Source organism: Varanus komodoensis, unplaced genomic scaffold (assembly GCF_004798865.1).
Source record: "Varanus komodoensis strain SLA01 unplaced genomic scaffold, ASM479886v1 scaffold39, whole genome shotgun sequence".
NCBI lineage: Eukaryota > Metazoa > Chordata > Lepidosauria > Squamata > Varanidae > Varanus > Varanus komodoensis.
The window spans coordinates 9,052,969-9,075,448 of NW_025335922.1; the positions used below are offsets into that span (position 1 = coordinate 9,052,969).

At 44.1% G+C, this 22,480-nt stretch overlaps 1 protein-coding gene across 1 annotated transcript in view; it reads left to right on the forward strand.

Moving 5' to 3' along the window:
• Nucleotides 1–794: 794 nt before the first annotated feature.
• CREB3L2 (cAMP responsive element binding protein 3 like 2) overlaps nt 795–22,480 on the forward strand; it is a 78,922-nt gene continuing 57,236 nt past the window's right edge. Inside the window, exon 1 of the mRNA XM_044441329.1 lies at nt 795–1,261. Within this exon, the coding sequence (XP_044297264.1) occupies nt 1,160–1,261 (102 nt within the window). The 5' untranslated portion in view covers nt 795–1,159. The remainder of the gene's footprint in view (nt 1,262–22,480) is intronic.

Genomic DNA, 22,480 nt, shown 5'->3' on the forward strand with positions numbered 1-22,480 from the left:
ATGTGGCTATGTGGGGACGCCCAGAAGTCTGGACTGGGACCACAGGCAGTCATGTGGTAGTACTCCCCTCCCTATTCTATATATCTTCTCAGCGGAGTAAATAATCAGTTCACAGGGAATTATGCCCAGGCTTCAAGTCCGGCGTACCTATATACCACACTGTCTCCTGTGGGCAGCCCGCTTGTCAGTTCATCACGGATCTCTCCCCATTCCCCCTGCCAGGGGCAAACACAACCCCCCCCCCCCCCCCGTACCCCAGTACTACTGATTTGCTTCCTGAGGAAAGCACTTTGCTCCCAGTTGCTTCTAGAGGGATTAACCGCTCCGGCAGCCGAGCGGATTCAGACACCGCCGCGCTTTGTGCGTCGAATTGCAAGATCGACAAAGCAATGCTCTGCCTGGAATCGCCTCCTCTCTCAGCCAGCATCTCCAGCTTCTGCAACCGGAGCCCTCCTCCGAAGCTGCAGGCGGGGTTTCTGCGGGAAAGCTTGTATTCTTGTCGCTTGCTCATTGGATGCAGGACGAGCCAGTCCTCTCGCGTTGCGGTCCGGCAAAGGGGCTGGGAAGCCGGGGCTTGAAGGCTATTGGTCAGCAGGGACAAAGCGAACCGAAAGGAGAACCCCTCCCCGCAGCGCACGCGAGGGCCTCCCCATCGGTGATGCGGGCGGCGTTCCCCGCCCACATTCCGCGGCGGACTGGGCGGGGAGCGTGGAAACGGGAGCGCCGCGCTTCGGCGATTGGCCCGGGGCGGAGCCGAGCCTTGCTTGGGGTGGGTCGGAGGGAGGCCGCCGGTGCAGTCGGTCTGGGGCCGTGAGGAGGGTCTCCGGCAGCTGGTAGAGCGGGCGGCGCTCGGTCGAAAGCCTAAAGCACACGCGTAGCCCGATGCAAAACTCCCGCTGCTGCATTCCCTGAGCGTCGCGAGCCGCAGTAGCTCCGGAGCTCGCGGCTCTGTAAAGTTTGCGAACTTGTTCTCGCTCGGCGGGCCCCTTTTCAGAGCACAGGGAGAATACGGAGGGACGGCGCGGGGAGGCCGCTTCTAATCTGCTCTGTTCCTATTTTTGCCTTATGGAACACGGTTGTTTCCTGTGACTTTTTGGTGGTGTCCCCCAAGAGCGCGTGTTTCTCCCCTCCCTGCCCCCTTGCTTGGTTCGGACTGGCCATGGAGGTCCTGGAAGGTGGGGAGCAGAGTCTCTTACACTGGGATCGAAAACTGAGTGAGTTGTCAGAACCGGTGGACTCCGATGCCCTGCTGTACAACACGGTGAGAAATCAGGCATCGCCGGGGGAGGGGGGGCGGGGCGCTGGGTCCGGTGAGTTGAATCCTGTTGCTGGTAGGTTGCCCCCCAGTTTTGGAACAGAGAGGCAGAGTCTTTAAATCGTTTTGCATGCTTTTGGTGGATGAAAGAACCGCAGGTTGGGTTAGTGCACATCTGGATTCAAAAAGTGATCCTGCTGTTAGCCATCTTTGGGCTCTCTCATCATGTAGGTGGATTCTCTTTTTGGAATGAACTGCTGTGAAACTGGCTGTTTGTGTATTCTATCTCCTTCCCCTCGCCTTTTCTTTTATGACTTAGGAACCCCCACCCCATCATATATCAATTTATTTAGTTTGCTCATTGACATTAGAATAAGTGCCAGGCATTTAACTGGTGTGGTGTGATGTTGTCAAAACAGCTTTATAGTTAAAAATGGAGGAGAGCCTGGAGTTTGGAATTTTAGAAGGGAAATAGAGTTGCTGACGCAAGGAGGAAATGGCTTGAATGTTCCTCTGCTTCTTTAAGGTCTCTGTCCAAATCAAATGGCTCTTGGACAGAGGAAACATCGTTTGTCTTCTCCCAGTAATTCCTGTTTCTTCAAAAGAATCGGTTGTGTAGCTTTCAAAAGGACTTTTTCCTTCCGTTTTCTGCAAATTAAGAAGTTCCGACTAAGTTGTTAGCAAGAAAAAAGCAGGTTTTGAGAGAACTATAACAGCAGCCACTTTGTTTCCAAAGCTTTGAAATTTTCTGTAAATCTGGCATCCTACTTTTTCCTCTACTATTCCAGCTGCTCCTAGTTTGCTATTGTTACAGAAGCCAGTGTGGAAGGGAGTTAAGGCCCATGTGGCTCATTCCACAGAAATAGTTATGAAAGGAACAGTGAGGAAAGTGAGCATCAGTTTAGGCAAGATGTGTGGATTTTTCCCTTTTGCTGACAACTGCCAATCAATGAGTTTTAACTGAACAAAGTCTCAGTACAGAATTTCCCCCTTGACTGCCAGAATGAATTCTGCTCAAGCAATGAAATGGAATGTCACTTCTTAAGTTATTATTTTAAAAATTCTGTGTGTGAAAGTAAGAATGAGTGGCTTTCCCTTATGCAAGAAATCAAGATTTTTTAAAAACAAATGTCTTGAGGACAAAGTGCTTTTGAAAATTGCCAATTTAGGAAGAGAGCTATTAAAAACATCCAAGGGAAAAGTGTTTTCTCCTCCCCAATATAAAAACAGACTCTTAACAAGTGGGCTGCATATATAGTTCATATCAATATACATATTTTATATACCAGCCTTCCCCAATGTGACAAAGTCCAAATTTGTTGGCGCTCAGTGCCTATCAGGTTGGCTGGGGACAATGGGAGTTGATGAACATCTCTGGAGAGCACGAGGTTGGTGAAACCTGGTGCAGAAGAATGTACACCCAGCACACAACCTTCTCTAGAACTGTGTGCCTTAAGCAAAGAGCAGCACCTTGTGCTAAAAGATCTTGCCTAATTTGAGGAAGCTGTTTAAACACTAGGGGCCTGGTCCAGCCCCACACTCCACTTTGGGTTGGAGGATACTTAAGAAAAAACAAAACCATGTCAAAAATGATATGCAGTCAGATGCAATGATGAAATCTGGATGAATATCAACAGGCTGAACACGCTTATACAGTCAGACCTCAACTTTTTCAGATTTGATTATTTGTGAGTTTGTCATCTATAATTCAATGGGATTTTTTTTTTTTTGAGTTTTGCGGCCTACTGTGGAAAATCATAGGTGATACTTATATGTAGATACTTATATGTGCCAACACTGTAGGTTAACAGAGAGGGAGAAATAATCCAGCCCATGTATGGTAAAAAGTATTAAGAGTTAAGGTTTGGATGGGGGGCTAGAGATATTTGTAGTTTTTCCAACCCTGGGAGGGATGGCTCAGCTCTCCTTCTCTGTGTCCATACTAGTTCCCTGGGTAGGCCAGGAGATGCTCCTTCAGCTTCCAAGGTTGCCTGGGGAGCACGATGACAATTCCACTCCCCAAATCCATAACAAAGAACAATGCCTCTTGCCCAGTATTTCATAAACTTCTCTACCCATTTTTCAGGAGGTGTCAGTACACACAACTAACCCCTTCCTGGGAAGATGAAGGTGGGGGACAAAGCTGCTTCAGTAAACCAAACAGTTTAATGCTCACAGCAAAAGTAGTCCTTATTTGCAAATGATCAGAGATGGCGATTTCAAGTAACGATCTCTGGTGTTCTCCTTAACATGCTGAAGGCCAAAAGGCTTTGCTAAGTCTTCAAGAAACTACCTGGCTTTTGGACACTTGAAAGTTAACGGCACTGCTTGTTGAATGTTAATAACCTCCCTGCCATTCTTCTGTTAGAGCCCATCCAGTGCAGCAACATTACAAAGAGAGACTTTTCCCAGCACTGCAGCGTAGTATCTTTGAACTTCCAAGCATGAAGTAGTGGATATTCTATGAGGGGGAAGTAAGCATTAGGGGAAAGCAAGCCTTCCTCCTTTTAGCTCCTAGTCTGATTCAGATTCTGTCCAGCCTCAAAGCTTGCTTGTCCTCACATCAGACTGATGTAGGCGGTCCAAGAAAAGCGATTACTTCATCTCTTCTCTTGGGACCAAGCCGTGTGTTCTCATATGGAGAGTGCTGGGAACACCCTCCATTTGGCTGCTCTTCCACACTGGTGCAGCCAAAGTCTAACAAAGCACATCGTGCAAAGAGCTTCCACACAAGTGCTGCACGTTCTTGATAGCTCCTGGCAATAGCATGGATGTGCTCTGTCCAGTTACACCATGCTGTGTGATGAGTGGGGCTACGAGGTCGTAGATGCCTGATAACCCCCGTCCAGTAGATCGGCCTCGAGGCCGCTGTTTTAAGGAACAATCCTATGCATGTTTAGACAGAAACAACATGCATAGGATTGTACCTTTAATCACGTTCTAAGTGTTGGGTGTAGCACGAATTGTGTCAACAACCTGTTTTGTCCGTGACCTTGCAGAAGGAGATGTGTTTCTGAATTGCAATGGCCTCATTATGTGACCTATAATTGGTGAGCAGAATTTATTTCAGCTGGGTTTGTCATCAGAACCCCCCTTCAGCATATTTCTGGTATGTATACCTGTTGCTTGTTAGCATGACTGAGAATAAGACCAAGGCTGGGTCTATGTAGATACTTATCTATTTAAAGCATTTATATACTGTTCATACAATGGAAAAGCTCTCTGAACAGTGTAGAGATACTGTGTCAGTTCTTAGTAGTCCCCATTGAGTTTCATGGGACAAAATAAGCAGGTATAGTTTGAGAGAGTTTGAGGAGGCATGGGAGCTGCCCAAGATGCCCACATCAGCTCTGCATGCTTAACACCTACAGAATTCATCTCTACTTTCTCCCACTTAACTGAATAGCCACCTCCATTCATTCTTATGGAGAAAAGTGAAATGCTGTCTGAGGACAACATTGCAGTGGGTGCAAACTTTACCTGCTATTTTGGATGTTGTGTGCCTTTTACTGTAGACTTGGCCTCCCTGGGAGAAAAGCAAACTGGCACTCTGAAAGATGGCCCTGAAATACCAGCCCTCCTTTTGCACACAGCTCACCTGTCATATTTTAAATTGATTTATTGACTAGTACTTTTGTTTGGTTTAAGTGTTTGCTGCTGCTTTTAGATTGTTTGTTGAGCAATCCTGTGGCCCCTAGACGGCGCCTAGAAGACACAGGAGTTCTTGGAGACACAGCTCCGCCATCAGAGAAGAGTTCTGACACTGGAGTTGGGACTCTGCTCTTGGAGTGGCTCCTCTGCCCCACTCGCAGCAGTGCAGAAAGCAACCCCAGAGAAAGGATTGAGTGAGTGATCCAGGAAGCAGGAAGGAGAAGCTGCCAAGATACGATGTATCCTGGGAACACCCCAGCCTCCTTCCCTCTTGCTCTGAAGTGTCAGAGGTAGCTAAAATTGTGCTGAGCACTGTCCAGGTTCAGAGGGTGATGGGCATCCTCACTGGATTGTGCTCTCAGTGTGTTTGACACTTCTTAATGTTTCTTAATGTATTTTATGAGCCATCTTGAGAACCCCTTTTTTGGGAGGGGAAAATGGGCAACTATTTGTTAAATCTCACAGAGGGAGTTTGATAGCGCAATAACAGCACAGAACGTGTCTGAATACCTTGGTGGGCCTGTGCAGAGAGACCAGAGTTTAGTGGAGTGGAGCAGGGCATGCCTTGCATGATAGTCCTCAGCACATTCTTCCCAGCCTGGTGCAGAAATGGTGGGCTGCAGTTGCCAGCACACCCCATCTACTGGGTTATGCTAGCCATCTTTCAAAGAACCGGTTTGCTTGTTCTGCATGGAGGCAATGTTTGCTGTAAAATCATCCAACGTATTTGCATTATGCTGGTCTGTCCAATAAAAAAACCAAACAAACTGGTTTTTAGAACATCTAAAGAAAGTTAGAAAAGGCAGAGACTCTAGTGGGACCGAGAGAGGGGTCTGCAAACACTACACTGGAGACCCCCTGCAAAAGACTCACTAATGCTGTGGATTTTATTTTTCACTCTTGACATATGCAAACATGCCTGCCAGACTGGAAACAAAGATGTCACCTTGTTTGTGAGAAGCCCATGAGCTTTGATTTTCTTTTTTCTCCCCTTTGGAGTTGCAGCTGATGTCAGCAGTGCAAAGAGCTCTTTATACAGCACCTACTTCTGGCCTCTGCTCCTTCTGACTGGCTGGCTGCTCCCTGGAGGAGGAGAATCCAGGTGCAGGAAGCAGGGATGCTGTTTAGCTAATAGGGTGGTTTCAGCCCCGTGCAAATTCACTAACAGTTCCAAGTGCAAGCTTTTCATCTCCAGGGCTTTTGAATGATTTCATAGTATGCTTCTGTGTACTGGTATGCATGTGATTAATGTTTATTCTAGAAATTAATGTTGCAACCTTAGTAAACCCCATGAAGTTCAGAGACTTATTCCCAGGGAATTGTGTATAGGATTCATGTAGGTTCCTATTTAGCTGAGATAATTCTTGGCAGCAGCTTGTGTGCACAACACATGAACCATTTCTTTTTCTTTTTGGATGTTCTGCTTTCATCTTGCTCATCTCTGATAAAATATCTGATGCGACCTGCTCAGGTTGGAGCAGGCATTCTGGCTTGCGTGTCCTTGCATTCTGTCTGTCTTGTGGATGGGCCTATTTCACAAACTGTCAGTGTTGATATAATATACATTTGCAGTGTTGCTAAGCATGACTAAACATCTGCAATTAAAAGACCGCAGGGGTTGGTACCTTATATCAAGCTGGAAGAAGGGAGAAAAATACTTGGGTGGGTGCTTAGGAGCACAGTAACTAAATTCTAGGAGGAATTAAGGTTAGGGTTAGGGAAATATTCCATCCAGCACCTGTCAGAATTTCTGAACGTTCACCTATCACTGCTGTGCCACTTTCAAATTCACACCTTGCAGGCATGAATACTAGTGGCCGAATTATTAAATTACTCCCTATGCATAGCCATAAGCATCAAGAGTAAAATATGTTGTTTCTGGTTCTGCAACAATGAGCCATTTTGCTACTTCCCTTTCTTTGGCCTGACCTAATTTCATGAACTGTTCATCTGTGCAAAAACCTGCTTATTAACTTGTTAAATCTTCATGCTTGACATCTTGATAACTAGACTGCAAGAAAGCAAATGCCTTTTTAAAACTGGGAGACCTTCCCAGTTTAACTCTTTTTGTGCTTTATGGTGCTTTTGAACAAATTTGCTTGGGCTGTTTTTTTTCTTTTTTGCATGCAGGTTTCAAGAACTGAGGGTTTTAATATCTCAATTAGCCAGGCACCCTTCCATTTTTAGGACTACAGCAACTATAATCCTCATAGGGACTGGGGTGAGGGGAATTGCAATGCATCCGAAGGGCTTCTGGCTGGGGAAGACTGAGCTAGCGGGATAAACATTTTTGTGGTATGCCGTCTCTTGCATCATGCCTGATGAGGATTTTGTTGGACTTAAATGGCTGAGGCTCCTGGCAATAACTTTAAGCTAGCTATATCTCTGTGCAGTACGAATTCTCTTCTACTGATTTCAGAGGAAATGCTCCAACTCTAATAATTATAGCAGACTGAAGGAATGTTCATCATTACATCTTTTGCACACTGTACAAGGAAGACTAGAGCCAATAACACTGGAATTATTAATTTGCCTACATCCATCCTGCTTATGTGTATTCATTTTGCACCAGTTTAATTGAAAGGGCTCCCCAGGAAAAATCTTGGGAATGATAGGTTAAGTGTGCCAAATTCTGTTAGAAATCCCCAGGTTATCATCCCTTCTTCCCTTCAGGTTCAAGGTTCTCTGGAGAACCAGTCTGTCTGCGGTGTGGATACAAACCTTGTGGGCTGACGATGTTGGGCAGCATGAAAATTCTCTTTCCTCCTTTAATTTCTGGTTATGCAAGCAAAGTAAAGGTTCAGCATGGCTTTAGTCCAGTTCTTTGTCACAGTGTGCTCAATATATTTGGCTAACCAATGTCAACATATTGATACGGACGGGAATACCGGTTAAATCACTGCTGGCAGGCAATCAGAAAGGCAGGTTACTCTTAACCAGGAACTTGTAAATGTCAAAGGATTACCTGAGCAGATGCGTCAAACCATTTCCTTATTGTGTGGTATCCTCTTAAACACGGCTGCACTCTTGAAATTTATAACCATGTCCTGTTGATTCACTGGCTAAACTCAAAATTGAGGTGCCTAGAGTTCTGGGTAGCAGGGGCTGACAAGAGTAGGTTCAGGAAGTAGGCTGAGGATAATAATAATTTCTATCCCTTGTATACTGCTTAATGTTTATAAACTATTTTGAATGCAACACCATGTAAGGATCTTCAGGAGTGAAAATACTGGCTCAGGTTAAGAGAAAAGTGCCTCTATGATAGGGTGGGAAACCTGGAGCCCTCCAGAAGTTTGGACTGCAGTTCCCACAATCCCCAACCAGCATGTTCAAAAGTCAGGGTGGTGGAAGTTGTGATCTACCATATTTGGAGACTTGTCCACTTCTCTGGCATGGGGCATGCATTTTTCCTCTAGCATAGGAAGAGTGGGATGCCTGGCCAGGACCAAATGTTTCGGTGGAATATATTTTAGTTAATTGATAGCTGTGAAAGAGGATGTGTCTGTCCATCCATCAACTTTATAAAGCCAACCCCATGAAACCAGGACACCCAAAACTTGCTGTATATACTAAAGGGTACATGCTTTGTGTTTTGTTTTTAAAACACACTGAATCATTTCAATTAATTATGTTGGTGTGGTTGAAACCCATGGTAAGGATTTCAGCTGCTAGAGTAAACTTCCCTTGGGACACACAGCTTTGCAGTCTGTAGGGTTTAAAGACAGGCAAGATTAGTAGCTGGGGACAGTGCCTGCTCCTATGGGGCAGCCCCCTTCAGGGAATGGAGTGAACAGACCCCTCCGTTGGAGGGCTTTTCTGGGGTACATCACGGCAGGGGCCATGCCTTCCCTCATCTGGGGTGGGCACCGTGTCCGAGTCTGACAGGTATGTTAGTTTGCTTGATGCCTTCTCTAAGGACTACTCCAGCCTGTGCAAAGCTGGATCCCTTTGCTGGTAACACAAACAACAATCCATATGTTGAGTGAAGGAGTGGTACACAGGATGTGTAGCACCACGAGTCCATGGTTCAACATACAGCACAGGTCTGGCAGTGTTCCTGGTCATAAGTCTTGTTGCTTAAAGTTCAGAGTGGTGATTGCTGTTTGGGATGAGTTGGGGAAACTTTGAGCTTTCCCTATCACAACAGATAAGTTACTCAGGAGGAGCGGGTGAACTTAAGCACCAGCTTGTAGTGACTTGCCTTTCTGGAATCAGTTAACTTCTTTCAGACGTATCTCATGAATTTATTTGCTTGGATTTTCAATGACTTTCTGAAAACATTGTTTGAAATCTTGTGTGAGTTTTATCCCTGTTAAGCACAACACTCAATTTTTAACATGTGCTGTGTGCTACAAACAAACAAACTGTTGCAGAGATCTCTAGTATCTAATGCAATCTCTAGTGTCTCATGTTCAAGCCTTTGTTCTGTGTGAAATTAGCACATTTTAATGACATTTTCCTGATTAACCATTCACATATTTCAGGATCCCTTTCTTTGATCGGGGCTACTCTCTCAAATACCTCTAACAACACAATCCTGTACATGTTTTACTCAGAAGTAAAAGTTTTACAACTTAGTTCCTGCTTCATCTTGTACTTAAGTTTTTGGTCATATTATTTTTTGCTTGTCAGGTTTGTTTTTGGTTTTACTAATTTCCCTTCTTGAAAATGAATGTTTTGTGATAGCCACAACAGCCATTAAGGAGTGGACAGCCATTTTGTGACAGCATCCATGACACCTTCAGGATTCCAAAGATCTCTGGAACCAGTCCAGAATGTTGAGGGTTCCTGGACTATGAGGAAAGGAAGGTCATGCGCATGTCTTTTGCCTTATATTGTATCCATCGGCTTCTGTGTGGGAAGGATGGCTCCCCATTCAGAATTTCACCCAAACTATGGTACACCTCCTTTTGAGGAGAGGGTGTTAAGATGCTTTGCAGAAATGGAACTATGAAGGGCTAGTCCTTTTATGCAGGATTCCTGGCCATTGGCTTTGCTGCCAGGGCCTGATGGGAGTTGAAGTCCAAAACACCCAGGGTTGGGGGAATTTGTACCCAGTGGGGGGCTTTCTTTATAAAGTGCTGCTCTTTTCACAGTGGGCCTCACCACTTGGTGTAACAGCGTAAGAGGCCCCATCCTCACAGCAGGAAAGGGAAGGACCAAATCCAAGCACTGCTGCATTTTTTTTTTTAAATCTATGAAATACTATTAACTCATTCAGCAGTTTCAGAAGCTCTTGGTCTTTGTGGCAGGGAATGCTCTGGATGACTAAGGATTTCAGAATTGCCATTGATGACTCACTAATGAAAGTGGGTTAATGCAGCTTAATGTTGGTACCACACTTGTGTTTTTCCCTACCTAATCCCCCTTTTTAGACTGTGAAACACAGTGGGGATTTCGTGGATTTCTCCCAGACGTGATTCTGTGGACACCTTCCTTCTTAAGGATAGTTGGCTTTGCATCTCAAATCATGCTTCTCCATCATATCAAGCATAAAAATTTCTCAGTACTTGCAGCCCCCACTTGGGAGAAAAAAAAAGGGATGCAGAGGTGTTGGAAGAAATGGCCTTCCTCTAGATTGTTCATCATCCAGCTGCAGCGATGAAGAATACGGGGATTCGGGTTCTAATCTCCACTCAGCCATGAAACTCACTGACTTTCCACCTAATCTACCTCACAAGGTTGTTAGGAGGATAAAATGGAAAAGCAGAGGGCCATGCAAGCTGCTCAGGGTTCTTTGCAAGAGGGAAAAAAGTGGGAAATCAATGGAATAATGTGTAAAATTAATACATAAAAACTGTTCAGATTATTTGGAAATTACTGGAGGCAGGGGTGGGAAACATTTCATCCTCAGGGCCACATCTGGGAACTGAGAGTGTGCAATGGGCCAGACAGAACTGAAAGCTGTTTGGGTTTGTGCACACATGTATGTGGGATCTCTCCTCATGCAAGACATCTGGGCTGTCTAGAACTAGTAGGCAAGATTGTGGCTTTGCTGATCTGCCATCAGGGTGGTGACATGCCCGGGAGTTGTGCAATGTCTGGGCTTTGCATAACTCTTTAAGTGGGTCCCAGCTGTGTTTCTGGCAGTTGCTCTAACCCAGCAGCAGGTAAGGCAAGCTGGGGCAAGCAGGCAGGATCATGGTCAGCCAGCTGACAACTCAAGGGCTGCATGAAAGTGTCCAAGGCTTTGATGTGGACCTTGGCTATGGCGTCTCCCATGGCCAGTCCTACCATTAGGCAGAGGAAGGCAGCTGTCTCGCCTTGTGAGACAAAGGCTGGGCAGCAGCAGCAAGAAGTGGAAGGAAAGAGGGATGGGCCGTTTGGCTTGTTCCTTGCCTCCCACACTTGCCTGCCGTCTCAGGTGCAGTGGAGGGGGATGGAAGTAAGAGTCACCTGCCATTCCAGCCAGGTTTCGGGCACAGACTGGAAGAGTGCACCATGTTGCTTTTCATCTTTGACAGTGAAGTATTTTGGACTGATGTTGGTCTGTGCCTGTGTCTGACAATACTCTAATGTTGACATTGATCTTTAGCTTTCTTTGAAGGACTGGGGACATGACACCCAATGAAGGAAATAGACATTTTCCACGCAGGTGTTCTTAGAGAAGAGACCTGGGGGTGGGTAAAATAATGTTTATTTATTTATTTATTTATTTATTTCAACATTTTTATGCCGCGCCATTTGCCGAAGCCTCGGGGCGGCTCACATCATTCAGTTAAAATAATTATAATATAAATTAAAATATAAATATAAAATTAAAATACAACAGTACAGTATAAAATAAGCCGCCCTGGCCAGATAAAACCAATAATGTTAACAGTTAAAATGCCGCTTGGGTGTGTTATTTCACAAATGTGCTGCACTAGGTAAATAGATAGAGTAGTTGAGTTTCTGAGGAACATCTGCTCCTCTCATTTTGAAGTAATTCTAGCTGATTGGACTAGTTACCTGTATCAGTTGTGTTTCTCTCTCTGGTTTCTTATGACTCAAGTTTCCTTTCTCTGTCACATGCTGTGTGTGCATGTGCCACCTCACAGTTTTCCTCACAGCTGTGTTTGTGACCCAAACTGTTTGGATGCAAGCTTTTTTACACTGAGGACTGACTCGTCGTTTGCGCTTTTCTTTAAGAACCGTGTGTGGCATGGGGCTCATTTCTTTTATCTTTTTTTTTTAAATGAAAAGTTGAAAAAGCCCAGAAGAACGGGAATAAAGATATATGTGTGTTACGATGACTGTATCCCTTTTGCCCTTTTCCAGCCTCCTTGGTTAAATACTGGAGAATGAATTTGCTTCTTACTGAAAACTTCCCAAACACCCCAGAACCCTTTCCTGTGTAAAAACAAAGACCACCACCAGACGTGGAGAATGCTATATTCATAAGTTATACGTAACAAGTAACAAAAGGCCTTTTCACAGAGCGAGGGAGAGCAAGCAACCAACGGTGCCTGCTGGCCCTCCAGATGTGAGATTCCATTGTGTGCGAATGCCAGATGTTGGCTTTCCTGGTAAAAGTTCTGTATCTGCAACTGGAAAGTTTTGCTCACTTGCAATTCCCCAAAGGCAGCCCCCTCCACAGCAGAAAAATAAGCCCCGTTGCTTTGCTGGAATAAATGCTTTCATGTGAACCAGAGTGCTGGAATTAGCGGAGGCCTTGGCAGGTCCACAATCAGAGATGTTTTGGAAAGAGGGCTTTTTTGGGTGGGGGAGTGGTATAGAGGTACAGCCAGAACATTTAAAAAGGTCTAATTTATTCACTGTCTATATTACTTTTCGGTGAGCAGTTGGATAGAATATTGCTAAGATGCCACCCCCACCCCTGCATGTTCCCAAATAAAAAGGTAAAACAATTTTCTTTAAAAAGCTGAAAGTTTAGAGGCGTGGGGAGGCAGGACTCCATGGCTCCATGTGGCTAAAGCTTTGGGAATGCTCAGCTACGAATGCTTCAGGATAGGCTTCCCCAGCCTGGTGCTCACATCTGGAAGGCGCTGCTTTAGGGCAAATCATACAGCCTTCAGCCAGATCAGCTTGCTAATCCTTAAGATCAGCAACAGAGGCCATTCTGACTTGCCTACCTTTGAAGACCATTAGCCAAATACGCAAGAGAGGGCCTTTTCTGCAGGGGCCCCAAACCTCTGGATTGTGTTGCCATGGGCTGTGTGAGTCTGTCAGGCCCCATCTTTGCAGACTTTAGAAAGGATTTGAAGACTGACTTGTTTACTCTGTCCTTTCCTTGTTTATGTTGTTGGGACTTTCTGAATTGCAGCTGCAGTTCTGTCAGCTTTCAGTACTGTCTAAGCCAGATGTTTTATGCTGATGTTTATTGCTTTTATGAGTGCTGACTGTTTTATTACTGTGTGAGTTCTCATTATAATGAATGTTATGGTGTAAGGCACCATAGATTGTAAGGGACTTAGAAAGCTTCTGGAGGGCACCGGATTGGGAAAGGCTAGGTCATATGGGCAGCAGTCAATCCTAAGGCATGGTTTAAGCATTTTGAGGACACGCCACCGTGAGCCTTGGACTTTCGTGTTCCCTTCCCAGTTCTCCAGCAGTGGGGAGGAGGTTGGGAGCTCAGTTTTAAATTAACCACCTTTCCCAGCCTGGGGGCTTTGGGAAGAAAAGACTCAGCTAGTTTAATCTCTGTTCTTGTGTTTGTTCTTTCATGGCATACAAGGGTCACTATTTTGATATACTTGAGTGTCTAATCTGAAAGAGCCTCATAAATTCTTAGAAATGAACTAGATACCAATTGGATTTATTTCTCTGTGTAACTACTGTCTGTGTTTACAAACTGTGGAGTGTGGAAGAAATGCAGAAAGCAATTCCACACTGTAATTGCTTTTCACGGCCAAGGGACTGGAATTACAAGCAAGGGATGCAAATAGATTTGGTGTGCAAAACTGATGTTGAATCGGGGTGTATGTGGTGGAGTGATTCAGTAGATGAGGAAAACAGCAGCACTGAAGGCTGATGATGGATTACACATGAACCTCTATAATACGAATATATGTCTGAAATGAAAATATTGAAAAATAGCAGACATGCCTGGGTCCCTGATTCCTAAGCTATTGAGAGATTGCAGCTGTATTTACTTTCAGGTTTTAATAGATCTACCTCAAGCTACTCATATGCATTAAGTGTGGGTTAGATTATTGTCCTATTCCATTAATAAGTTACTATGAAACCATATTGCAAATACCATTGGGAGTAGCCACTCGGGGCTTATTTGGGTCAGATTTACTCTGACATTCATAACTGGGAAAACCATATTGGACAGTCTGGAAGATCTGACAAATCCTTTCCATTTAGCCGGCTATTGTATTCAGCTGGAAATAAACACGCCTGTTCAAGCATCTACAGAATCCAAAATCAGCATCTTTAAAATTGGGAGAGGTTGTGTTATGGCAACTAAAATTATACCCACTGTGGTACTTAGTGGCCAAGCTAAATGAGTTAGGCCTTTGGTTTAATCAACTTGTTTCTAACCCTATATCTTTCTTATTCATTGATACTCTAACCCTAGTCAAACTAACATTGCTTGAAGGTTGCATTCCATAACTACTGCTTCCAAAAATTTCAAAAAAGAAGTATAATAAACCATGAAGTAGCATCTCCTATGAGCATTATAGACATCTTATAGAAAACCTTTTTATTTTTCCAGTATTTTAAAGTTTAGATTGTGATTTTAATTGGGGTTTTATTGTACTGAATTGATGCTGTGCTTTATTTTGTTTTATTGTAAGACTGTCCTGAGACTATTTGGTAGTGGTCGGCATAGAAAAGTTTTAAATAAATAAAATAAATCTTTATGACTTTTTGGGGTCTGATTTAATTCCTCCTGAAGCCTGAATTCCTGTCTGATCCTTGTACCCAGTTTCAGGGAGAAGAAATGTATTGTATTTTGGCTGTCTCGAGTTGGTAATGTAAAGATCATACTCAGTTGCCTGTGTGTGAGCTCCACACTCAGGCCAGCAAAAGAGTTTCTCCAATGAAATGAAGAGGAGGGAGACCATCTTAATGCAGAGCTGTCCTTAGGGAAGCTTTGGACTACAGTCCCCCTAATTCTTCACCATGGGTAAGGCTTGCTGGGGCTGATAAGTGTTGCAGTCCAAAGTACCTGGAGTGCTTCAGGGGACTATCTTAGGGACAACTCAGCCATAAGGCTCTTCCCAGCCTAATTCCAGAGGATTCAGAGAGACCATGTGGTGGGCCTTTTTATAGCCTTACTAGGGAGCAATATATAACCCTATTCCTAACTCTTCCTAATACCTATGAGGGGCCCCAACATGCAAGTCAGAATTCAACAAGGTAGTGCAGCAGAAATTTATTTATTTATTTTTCGATTTATATCCTGCCTTTTTCCTACAAAGGGTCAAGGCAGCTTACATCTCCTCCTCCATCAACACAGCCACAACAACAACAACCCTGTGAGGTAGGTTGGGCTGAGACTCTGTGACTGGCCCAACGTCACCCAGTTGGCTCCATGGCTGAACAGGGACTAAAACCCAGAGTCCCAGTCCCATACTCTTAACCACTACACCACACTGGCTCTCATGCCGAATAAACTCCCATGTAGTATCTGCCTTTAGCCCTGAGAAAACACACGGATGCTCGATCTGACAGTATCAGCTCAAGCTATTCAACTCTATGAGTGCAACCTGAAGCTGGGCCTCTCAACAGTCCATTACTTTATTGCCTCATCATCTGGATGTTCAGCCTTTTCAGCAGGTTCAACTTAAATGCACAGTTACTGGCACAAAGCCAGCAGATGTTGATTTTTATTTTTTATTATTTTGGAAGATGGAAGGTTGTGTACTTTGCATGGGATTAAATCCCACTTGCTTGAGGGCTGGAACACATGCAAGAACGGCTGTGCTGCAAGAATCTGAAGTACTGTGTTTCATCAGTATTAATTTGTCCAGCTTTGCCCAAGTATGCCTTGGTGGTCTCCCCCCCCCCCCCCCCGGTATTGTTCCAATTTTAGTATATGTGTTGCTCAAGCAAACATCCTTGGTGGTACCCCGCAAAAGACCCCGGAAAGCCTCTTCTTGTTCTCTGCTAGACCTTTGGAGCAGTAAACGTTTGTACATTTGAGTCCATGATGTGACATTTTGCGAATGAAGGACTGATTTGTGAATCAGCTGAAATGCTCCAGTGATGTAAGGGAAATATTAAAGATGCATTGTTTTGTCGGGCCTTGCAAAAGCATGCATGGAAATAAAATGAATGCAACAAGTCTTGGTTGTTGAGCAAAGGAGATGTAGGAAAGAGACTATTCTGATTAGCAGCACAAAGATGCTTTTCAGTTTCAGGTTCCTGCTAATTATATACTATGTGATTTTCAGAACTGGTGATAGAATGAACCTGAGTTTCTGCTTCCACTTTTTTGACCTTGTAGAAATAGTCAGAGACCATTACAGCCAGGTGCGAGAAAGCTGGTGCAGCAAAGTGATTCGAGTGTTGGACAGGAACTTGGGAGCGCTGAGTTCTGTCCCTGCTTGGCCATGAAGGTGGGCTATACGGTGGGATATAAATACAATTTCACTCAGTCTGATAGAGAAAAGGATCAGATCCAGCCCTCCTGAAGTCTCCATCTGATCCTGCAGGGTTCTCTAGGTGGCCAGACCCCTTTCTGCAACTCCACCTCTTTCCTCCAACCGCTTACCATTTTGTGGTTTCCTGAATTTTGTGCAGATTTCCTTGCTACTCTGGCAGCAAGCACATTATACTGGAAATTTTGGCTCCACCCCCTTGACATTTGTCCCCACACTCTTTGCCTTTAGCCCTGCCCACAACTGGAATGTGGCTTCCAGGAGCTTCTCCAAAATGAAATTTGGAGAATTTCCTCCCATGCTACACCATCTGAGAGATTCAGTTGTTTGAATGCTCCATCACAAACAATCCTACAGAGAAAACCAGCATTTGTAGCAGGATAGAGAAGGTCCCTATTCCAGCATTTTTCTTGATATGCTGGCTTTCTACATGCAGGGTGCTTGGCATTTCAACCAGAGTCCCTCCTGCAGTGCACAGTGGCACCATGCAAAAGTGAGTACACCCTGTTGGTGACAGTTTGACTCACTGCAGCAAGAAGTTTGCTATTTCTTGCACTTTCTAGTGTTAATTCTGGAGAAGCTATTTCTGGCAGCTACGGTAATTGTATACTCCAACCCACCCCCAATAAGTCTTCATAGTCTTAACATGTCAGACAGAAATTCTAAAGTACCACCCCTCTTATTTAAGCTATTCCATATAAAACCAAACCAGTTGAATTTATCATGCCTCTGATATTTTAATGCACATGTGAGTTGCCTCAGGATTCTGCTCTGCTCCAGAGTTCCATATCCAGCTCTGTTGGAAGAAAGCAGCCTTTAAATTTCAGGCAGGCTTTATTTAGATGATCATTGCTGGCTTTGTTTCAGAGCTGAGCACTGGTCTAGGAAAAAGCACGGAGCACTGTGACTCATGCCATTAAAATAAAAAGCTCAATTGTGGAACTGACTTCCAGCCCAGGCTGCTTTCAGGGGGAAAGGATGGGCAACACCCATTCTTAATAAGACAGCCAATCAGAATTGCAAAGCCCCTGCTGCCTGGCCTTCCCTTGCCTTGCCTTCTGCAGATAAGCGGGCCAAAGGATTTCACCTCGGTCAGAACCTGGTGCTGCCAGACAGAATTAAAACATCTGCACATGCATGGACATACTTAGCTCCCTTTTTTCCTGCTGTGAGGAGGAGAAGTGTGTGACTCTGTGTGTGACTACAGTTCATATCTAGGAGTTTTCTTGGTGGCTGCCTGCAGTCATTTTACTTGCAGTTAATGATGTGATTCTCCAGGGGGACCTGACCAAATGGGACAGGAGGAAATGCTCTTTTTTTTAATGGGGGTGGGGGGATCTGAATTTGCAGTTTGTGGTGAATGACAGTGCCAAGAGCTAATGAGAGGACTTATTTTTTTGTCCCATTTGCAGGGAATGGGGCAGGGAATGTTGTTTTTTTTATGATGGAGATAGTTGAATGCCCCTTTCCTTGATCTGTCCACTTCAGCATGGGATGTAAAGGAAGCCTCGCTATTGAAGGTGTTGCTCTTTTTTGTATGCTTCTTAGATATAGCAAGTCTTGGATGCATCCTTCTTTACATAACAGAGACCATGGCCCAATAGGTAAAGGAAATGCCTTCAAAGGACATCATTTTTTCCTAGATGTTTCAAATAAGAAAGATGAATATTGCAAATAAGACAGACTTTGCTGTACAAATAGAACTTCTCTTTTTACCCTTTGTGATTTTTTTAGGTGGCATGGTTAGAACAAGTGTGAACACTAACTGTTGCCCTCATTAAAAGGGTGAGTGATCTTTCTCACCTTAATTGGACAGCATATAAAAACTTTAAATAATAAATAAATCCCACTTGAAACAAAGGAAGTAATTTATGGAATTGCACTTCTGCACATTCAGTTAGAAAGTATATGGATGTTGACATATATCGGGGTTTTTGTGTATATGGAACTCCAAAAGTAGGGGATATTGTTCATTATATGTTTTTCTGTGGACTGTATTCCAGTTGCAGGAAAAGAATTTTTGCACCTTTGTTGGGAGGACGGTTGGATAGAACTATGGCTGAGTACTTGTAGATACAGATTCTTGGGTCATCCATGAAGCAGCCTTATTTACAGTGGCTTCTAAAAAGAGTAAAGGTTCTAAAAACTTGCTGACTTTTGCACATGATAAACTGAGAAGAGTTGCTCTTCCAATCTTTTTCTTGTGACAGTGTCTCCTTTCATGGGCACCAGGGTGCTCAAAAGTATAAGAATGTGTGGTTGCAGGCAATATAATCAACTCACTGAATAAATAGCAAGCCCTCCATTTCAGGGATGGAGAACTGTTTTCTATTTTGAAGCCTGCTTGGGGGTTAATCTCTCGGCAGCTGCATGCCAGCGGTGGTGGTCAGGGTAGAAGGCAGGCATGGACCAGGCTCTCTCTCGCGCTCTCTCTTGCCGCTAGCCCTTCTTCTTTTCCTTCCCACCCAGCGTGTCTCTAGAGGATCAGTGGATTCCTCTGGCTCGAAATCTCAAGTGATTGAATTCAGCACCCTGCTTGAAATTAGGCTGTAGGCTGTAAGCCCTTCTCCGTTCTATTTGATCTTAGGTTTCTGTATCTGACACAAGAAACTTGCCACTTCTTTTCTTGCAGTGAACTGTGCATGCATCTCAAGTGACTGACAGTTATTGCATTCAGAGGTAACAATAAGCTCTAAGCGGTGATTTAATGTTACAGACATGACTTTCAAGTTTGTCTGCTCCCCTTCCTCTCTCATTGACACAGCTGTGAGGAAGAGCGTGGAAGCTTTCACTTCCATTTTCCGTTAACCACACTGAAATGTTACAGCTGAACCTTAAACTGTGGTTAATCTTAACTATCGTTTATCGAGATAAGCCAGTTTCAGAAACCTTGTTAGGACCATCCACAGTTGGTCTTGGTTTCGCTCTAACATTACATTGCAGTTAAAATGAAAGCAAAAGCTTCTAATCTCCTGACCATCAGAGAAGAGTGAGGGTGTGGGCGATGCCCAAGCTTGACACTTGTCCAGTAATCACTTCATAGCTTTTTAAGTCCAAATGTGGCCATTGTGTGAAAATAAACGTTGACTGGGATACTTTTTTTTGGTTAATGTGCTCTTCATATACCACTTGGCACATAAGACACATTGTAGGTAGGGCTAGTAGCAGTTTGGACCAGTTCAGGATAGCAAAAGGTCCCCTGAACCCTGAGTGTCTTCATGGTTTAGAGTAGTGAACGGGAGAAATGCTCCTTCTCGTCATCCAAAATGTCTTGAAATACAAATTTCAGGAAGCGTATTTATAAGATGGCCTAAATTAGCTGCACTTGTTTCTTGCCACCCAAGCTCCCACTCCAAATGTTACAAGCATTCCAAGTTGGCTGCATGGCAGGGAGCTTTTCCTTTCCATTTCTAAAGCGAGGCAGAATTTTATTTACATTTTCTGCCTCCTCAGGAGGTCACAGTGACTTCTGTGGAGTTGGTCTTCCATCCAAACAAGATCTCCAGTGACATATTAGCTTACCTTCAGGAGTTGAGCACAGTTGTGAGCCTTCAGACCATTCTCTGCAAGATATCTTACGTGCGCTTACTTTGAGATAAGTCCCACAGACGTGGTTCACACATAGTTTAACCCATGAATTGGATGAACTGCACTGTTACCTCCCCTGTGCATTTTACTTCTGCCTTGCATTGGTTTTTATGATGACACTTGTTCCCTTGTTGTTTTATGTGACATCTACACCCAAACTCCGGGTTATCGAAGGTCAGACAATCCAGAATTTTAACCCTGGATTCAAACCATGGGTTTTTCCCTCAGCAGCCCAGAGTTCCAGGTTTGGCTATTGTATCAAAGCACACAGAAATGGGGCATCCCTGTACTGTTTGAGAAACAAGAAGCAAATTGGAAGCAACAAGTGCCAAGAGGCAGTGAGCTCCCGAGTTCTCATGTAGCCTGAATAACCCATGGTTTAAACAACTCATGGGCTGTTATTTGAAAACTAGGCCATGGATCTACTAAAGAATGGTTTATAAAAACTGTAATGAAATAAATAAATACATGTTAAGGATTGCAGGCTGTATCCACTATCATTTATAATTCATTTTTTGGTTTTATAAATACACTTCAGTATTTGCAGGAGACCAGCAGCCTTTCCACAGTACAAGAAAATGGATGCTATACGTACCTTGAAAGTTATGCTTGGGCATCAAACTGGCAGGGTTTTTTTTTTTTTTTTTGAAGGAATTAAGTATAAAGTGTCGCATCTTGGGCCAAAAAATCACAACTTCAGCAGTGACTAAAGGGTGGTGGACAGTGTGATGAAACTATTTACCCAATATGCAAGTGCTGTGAAAAGGTCAAAGACTGTGTTAGGCATAATTAGGAAAGAAAATGGAAATAAATTGCCAAGATCATACTCTCGTTATATAAATCCATGGTCCTAAGCACACTTGGAATATTATGTGCCGTTTGGGTCACATACCTAAATAGGGAAACTGCACGTTGGAAAAAAGTGCAGAAAAGGGCAACTAAAATGAGCCAGGGGCTGCACTAGCTCCTCTGTCGGGAAAGGTTGTGGCAGCTGGACTTAGAGAAAAGAAACACAAGGGGAGACATAAGAGAAGTGTACAGAGGTGCACATCTTTCTTCCTCATAATGCTAGAACCGAAAGGCGCCATCCCATGAAATTGATTGGTGGGAGGTTCAGGACAAAGGAAGTGCTTCTTCACACAGTGCATACTTTGAGAGTGGAATTTGCTACCACAGGATGTGGAGGTGCCCGGCAATTTGGATAGTTTTAAAACAGGATTGAACAAATTCATGGCTATAAGTGCCTACTAGTTCTGATGCTCCCAGTATCAGAGGACGCATGTCCGTGTACACCGATTGCTAGGGAACGTGAGTGGAAAGTTGCTGCTGAACTCACATTCTGCTTTTGAGTTTCGCATGGGCAGGTGGTTGGCCCCTGTCTGAAGCGTTGGATTGGATGGACCTTTGGTCTGATCCAGTACGACTCTGGTTATGTTCTTATGATTATGCTCTTTTTTGGCAGATCCTTGAGCTTGTCTTCATCCAAATGCTGTTGTTTTTGCAGCTTATAGTTTACACAGTGACTATTCCTGTCACCTCTAATGGAACAGTGTTGAGAAATGGATTGAGTGAGTAAATGGAATCTAACATGCCAGAGAAAATAAAGGAGGGCATGCAGAATAATAAACTTAGTGCACTGAGACCTTGGAGCTGTGTATCTTTAGAGAACGTGTTGGGACTTCTTTCTGACTTTGCATCCTCTCCCTCTCCCCAGTCTCAAATCTCACATCCTTTTAGACTTTAGGGCAGGCAGCTTGAAAGGTGTTATTTCAGAAAGCGTGTCTGAAATGCTTAAACCCAAACAAGCTCAAGTGGCAAAAAGAAGCTTGATAATTGTGTATTTCCTTCCCTTCTTTCCCTCCTTCTCCATAAGAGATTAGATAAAATGTTTAGTCCAGACTTGTTCTTCTGGCTAAGAATCTGCCCCAGGCAAGAAGGATCCAGGAGGCTTAATGGATAAAAGAGGCGAAACAGCCTCATCGCCATCCTTGTCTGGCAACAAATGACACCCATTCAGACTGGTTGGTATGTTTGTGCATCCTTCATGGTCCAGGTACGGAAAACCAAGAGAAGCCTGAAGAAAGGTGTTCCAGCCCTGTTGTAACAGCCTAAGCATAGGAAATATGATGGAATTAGTGGGAAACTGGCAGACTCATTGCTTTAATAGATAGTAAGATGGGTGGAAAGATAAACTTGTAAATCTCTATCACAATATAAACACAGGGATTTTGTTCTGGATAAAAGTGCTGAACTTTGTTGCTTAGGAGCAATATCCATGGGATTTATTTCCATGTGTTTAGGTTCAGGAAGCCCAGTGTTTATGATGGCAGATCTCTGGTCCCCAAGCCGAATCTGGCCTGTGCTTTCCCTCGACCTAGTCTGTGAAGCCCTCCATCTTCCCAAGCCCTGCTTGCCTCCCAAGTCCCCTCCC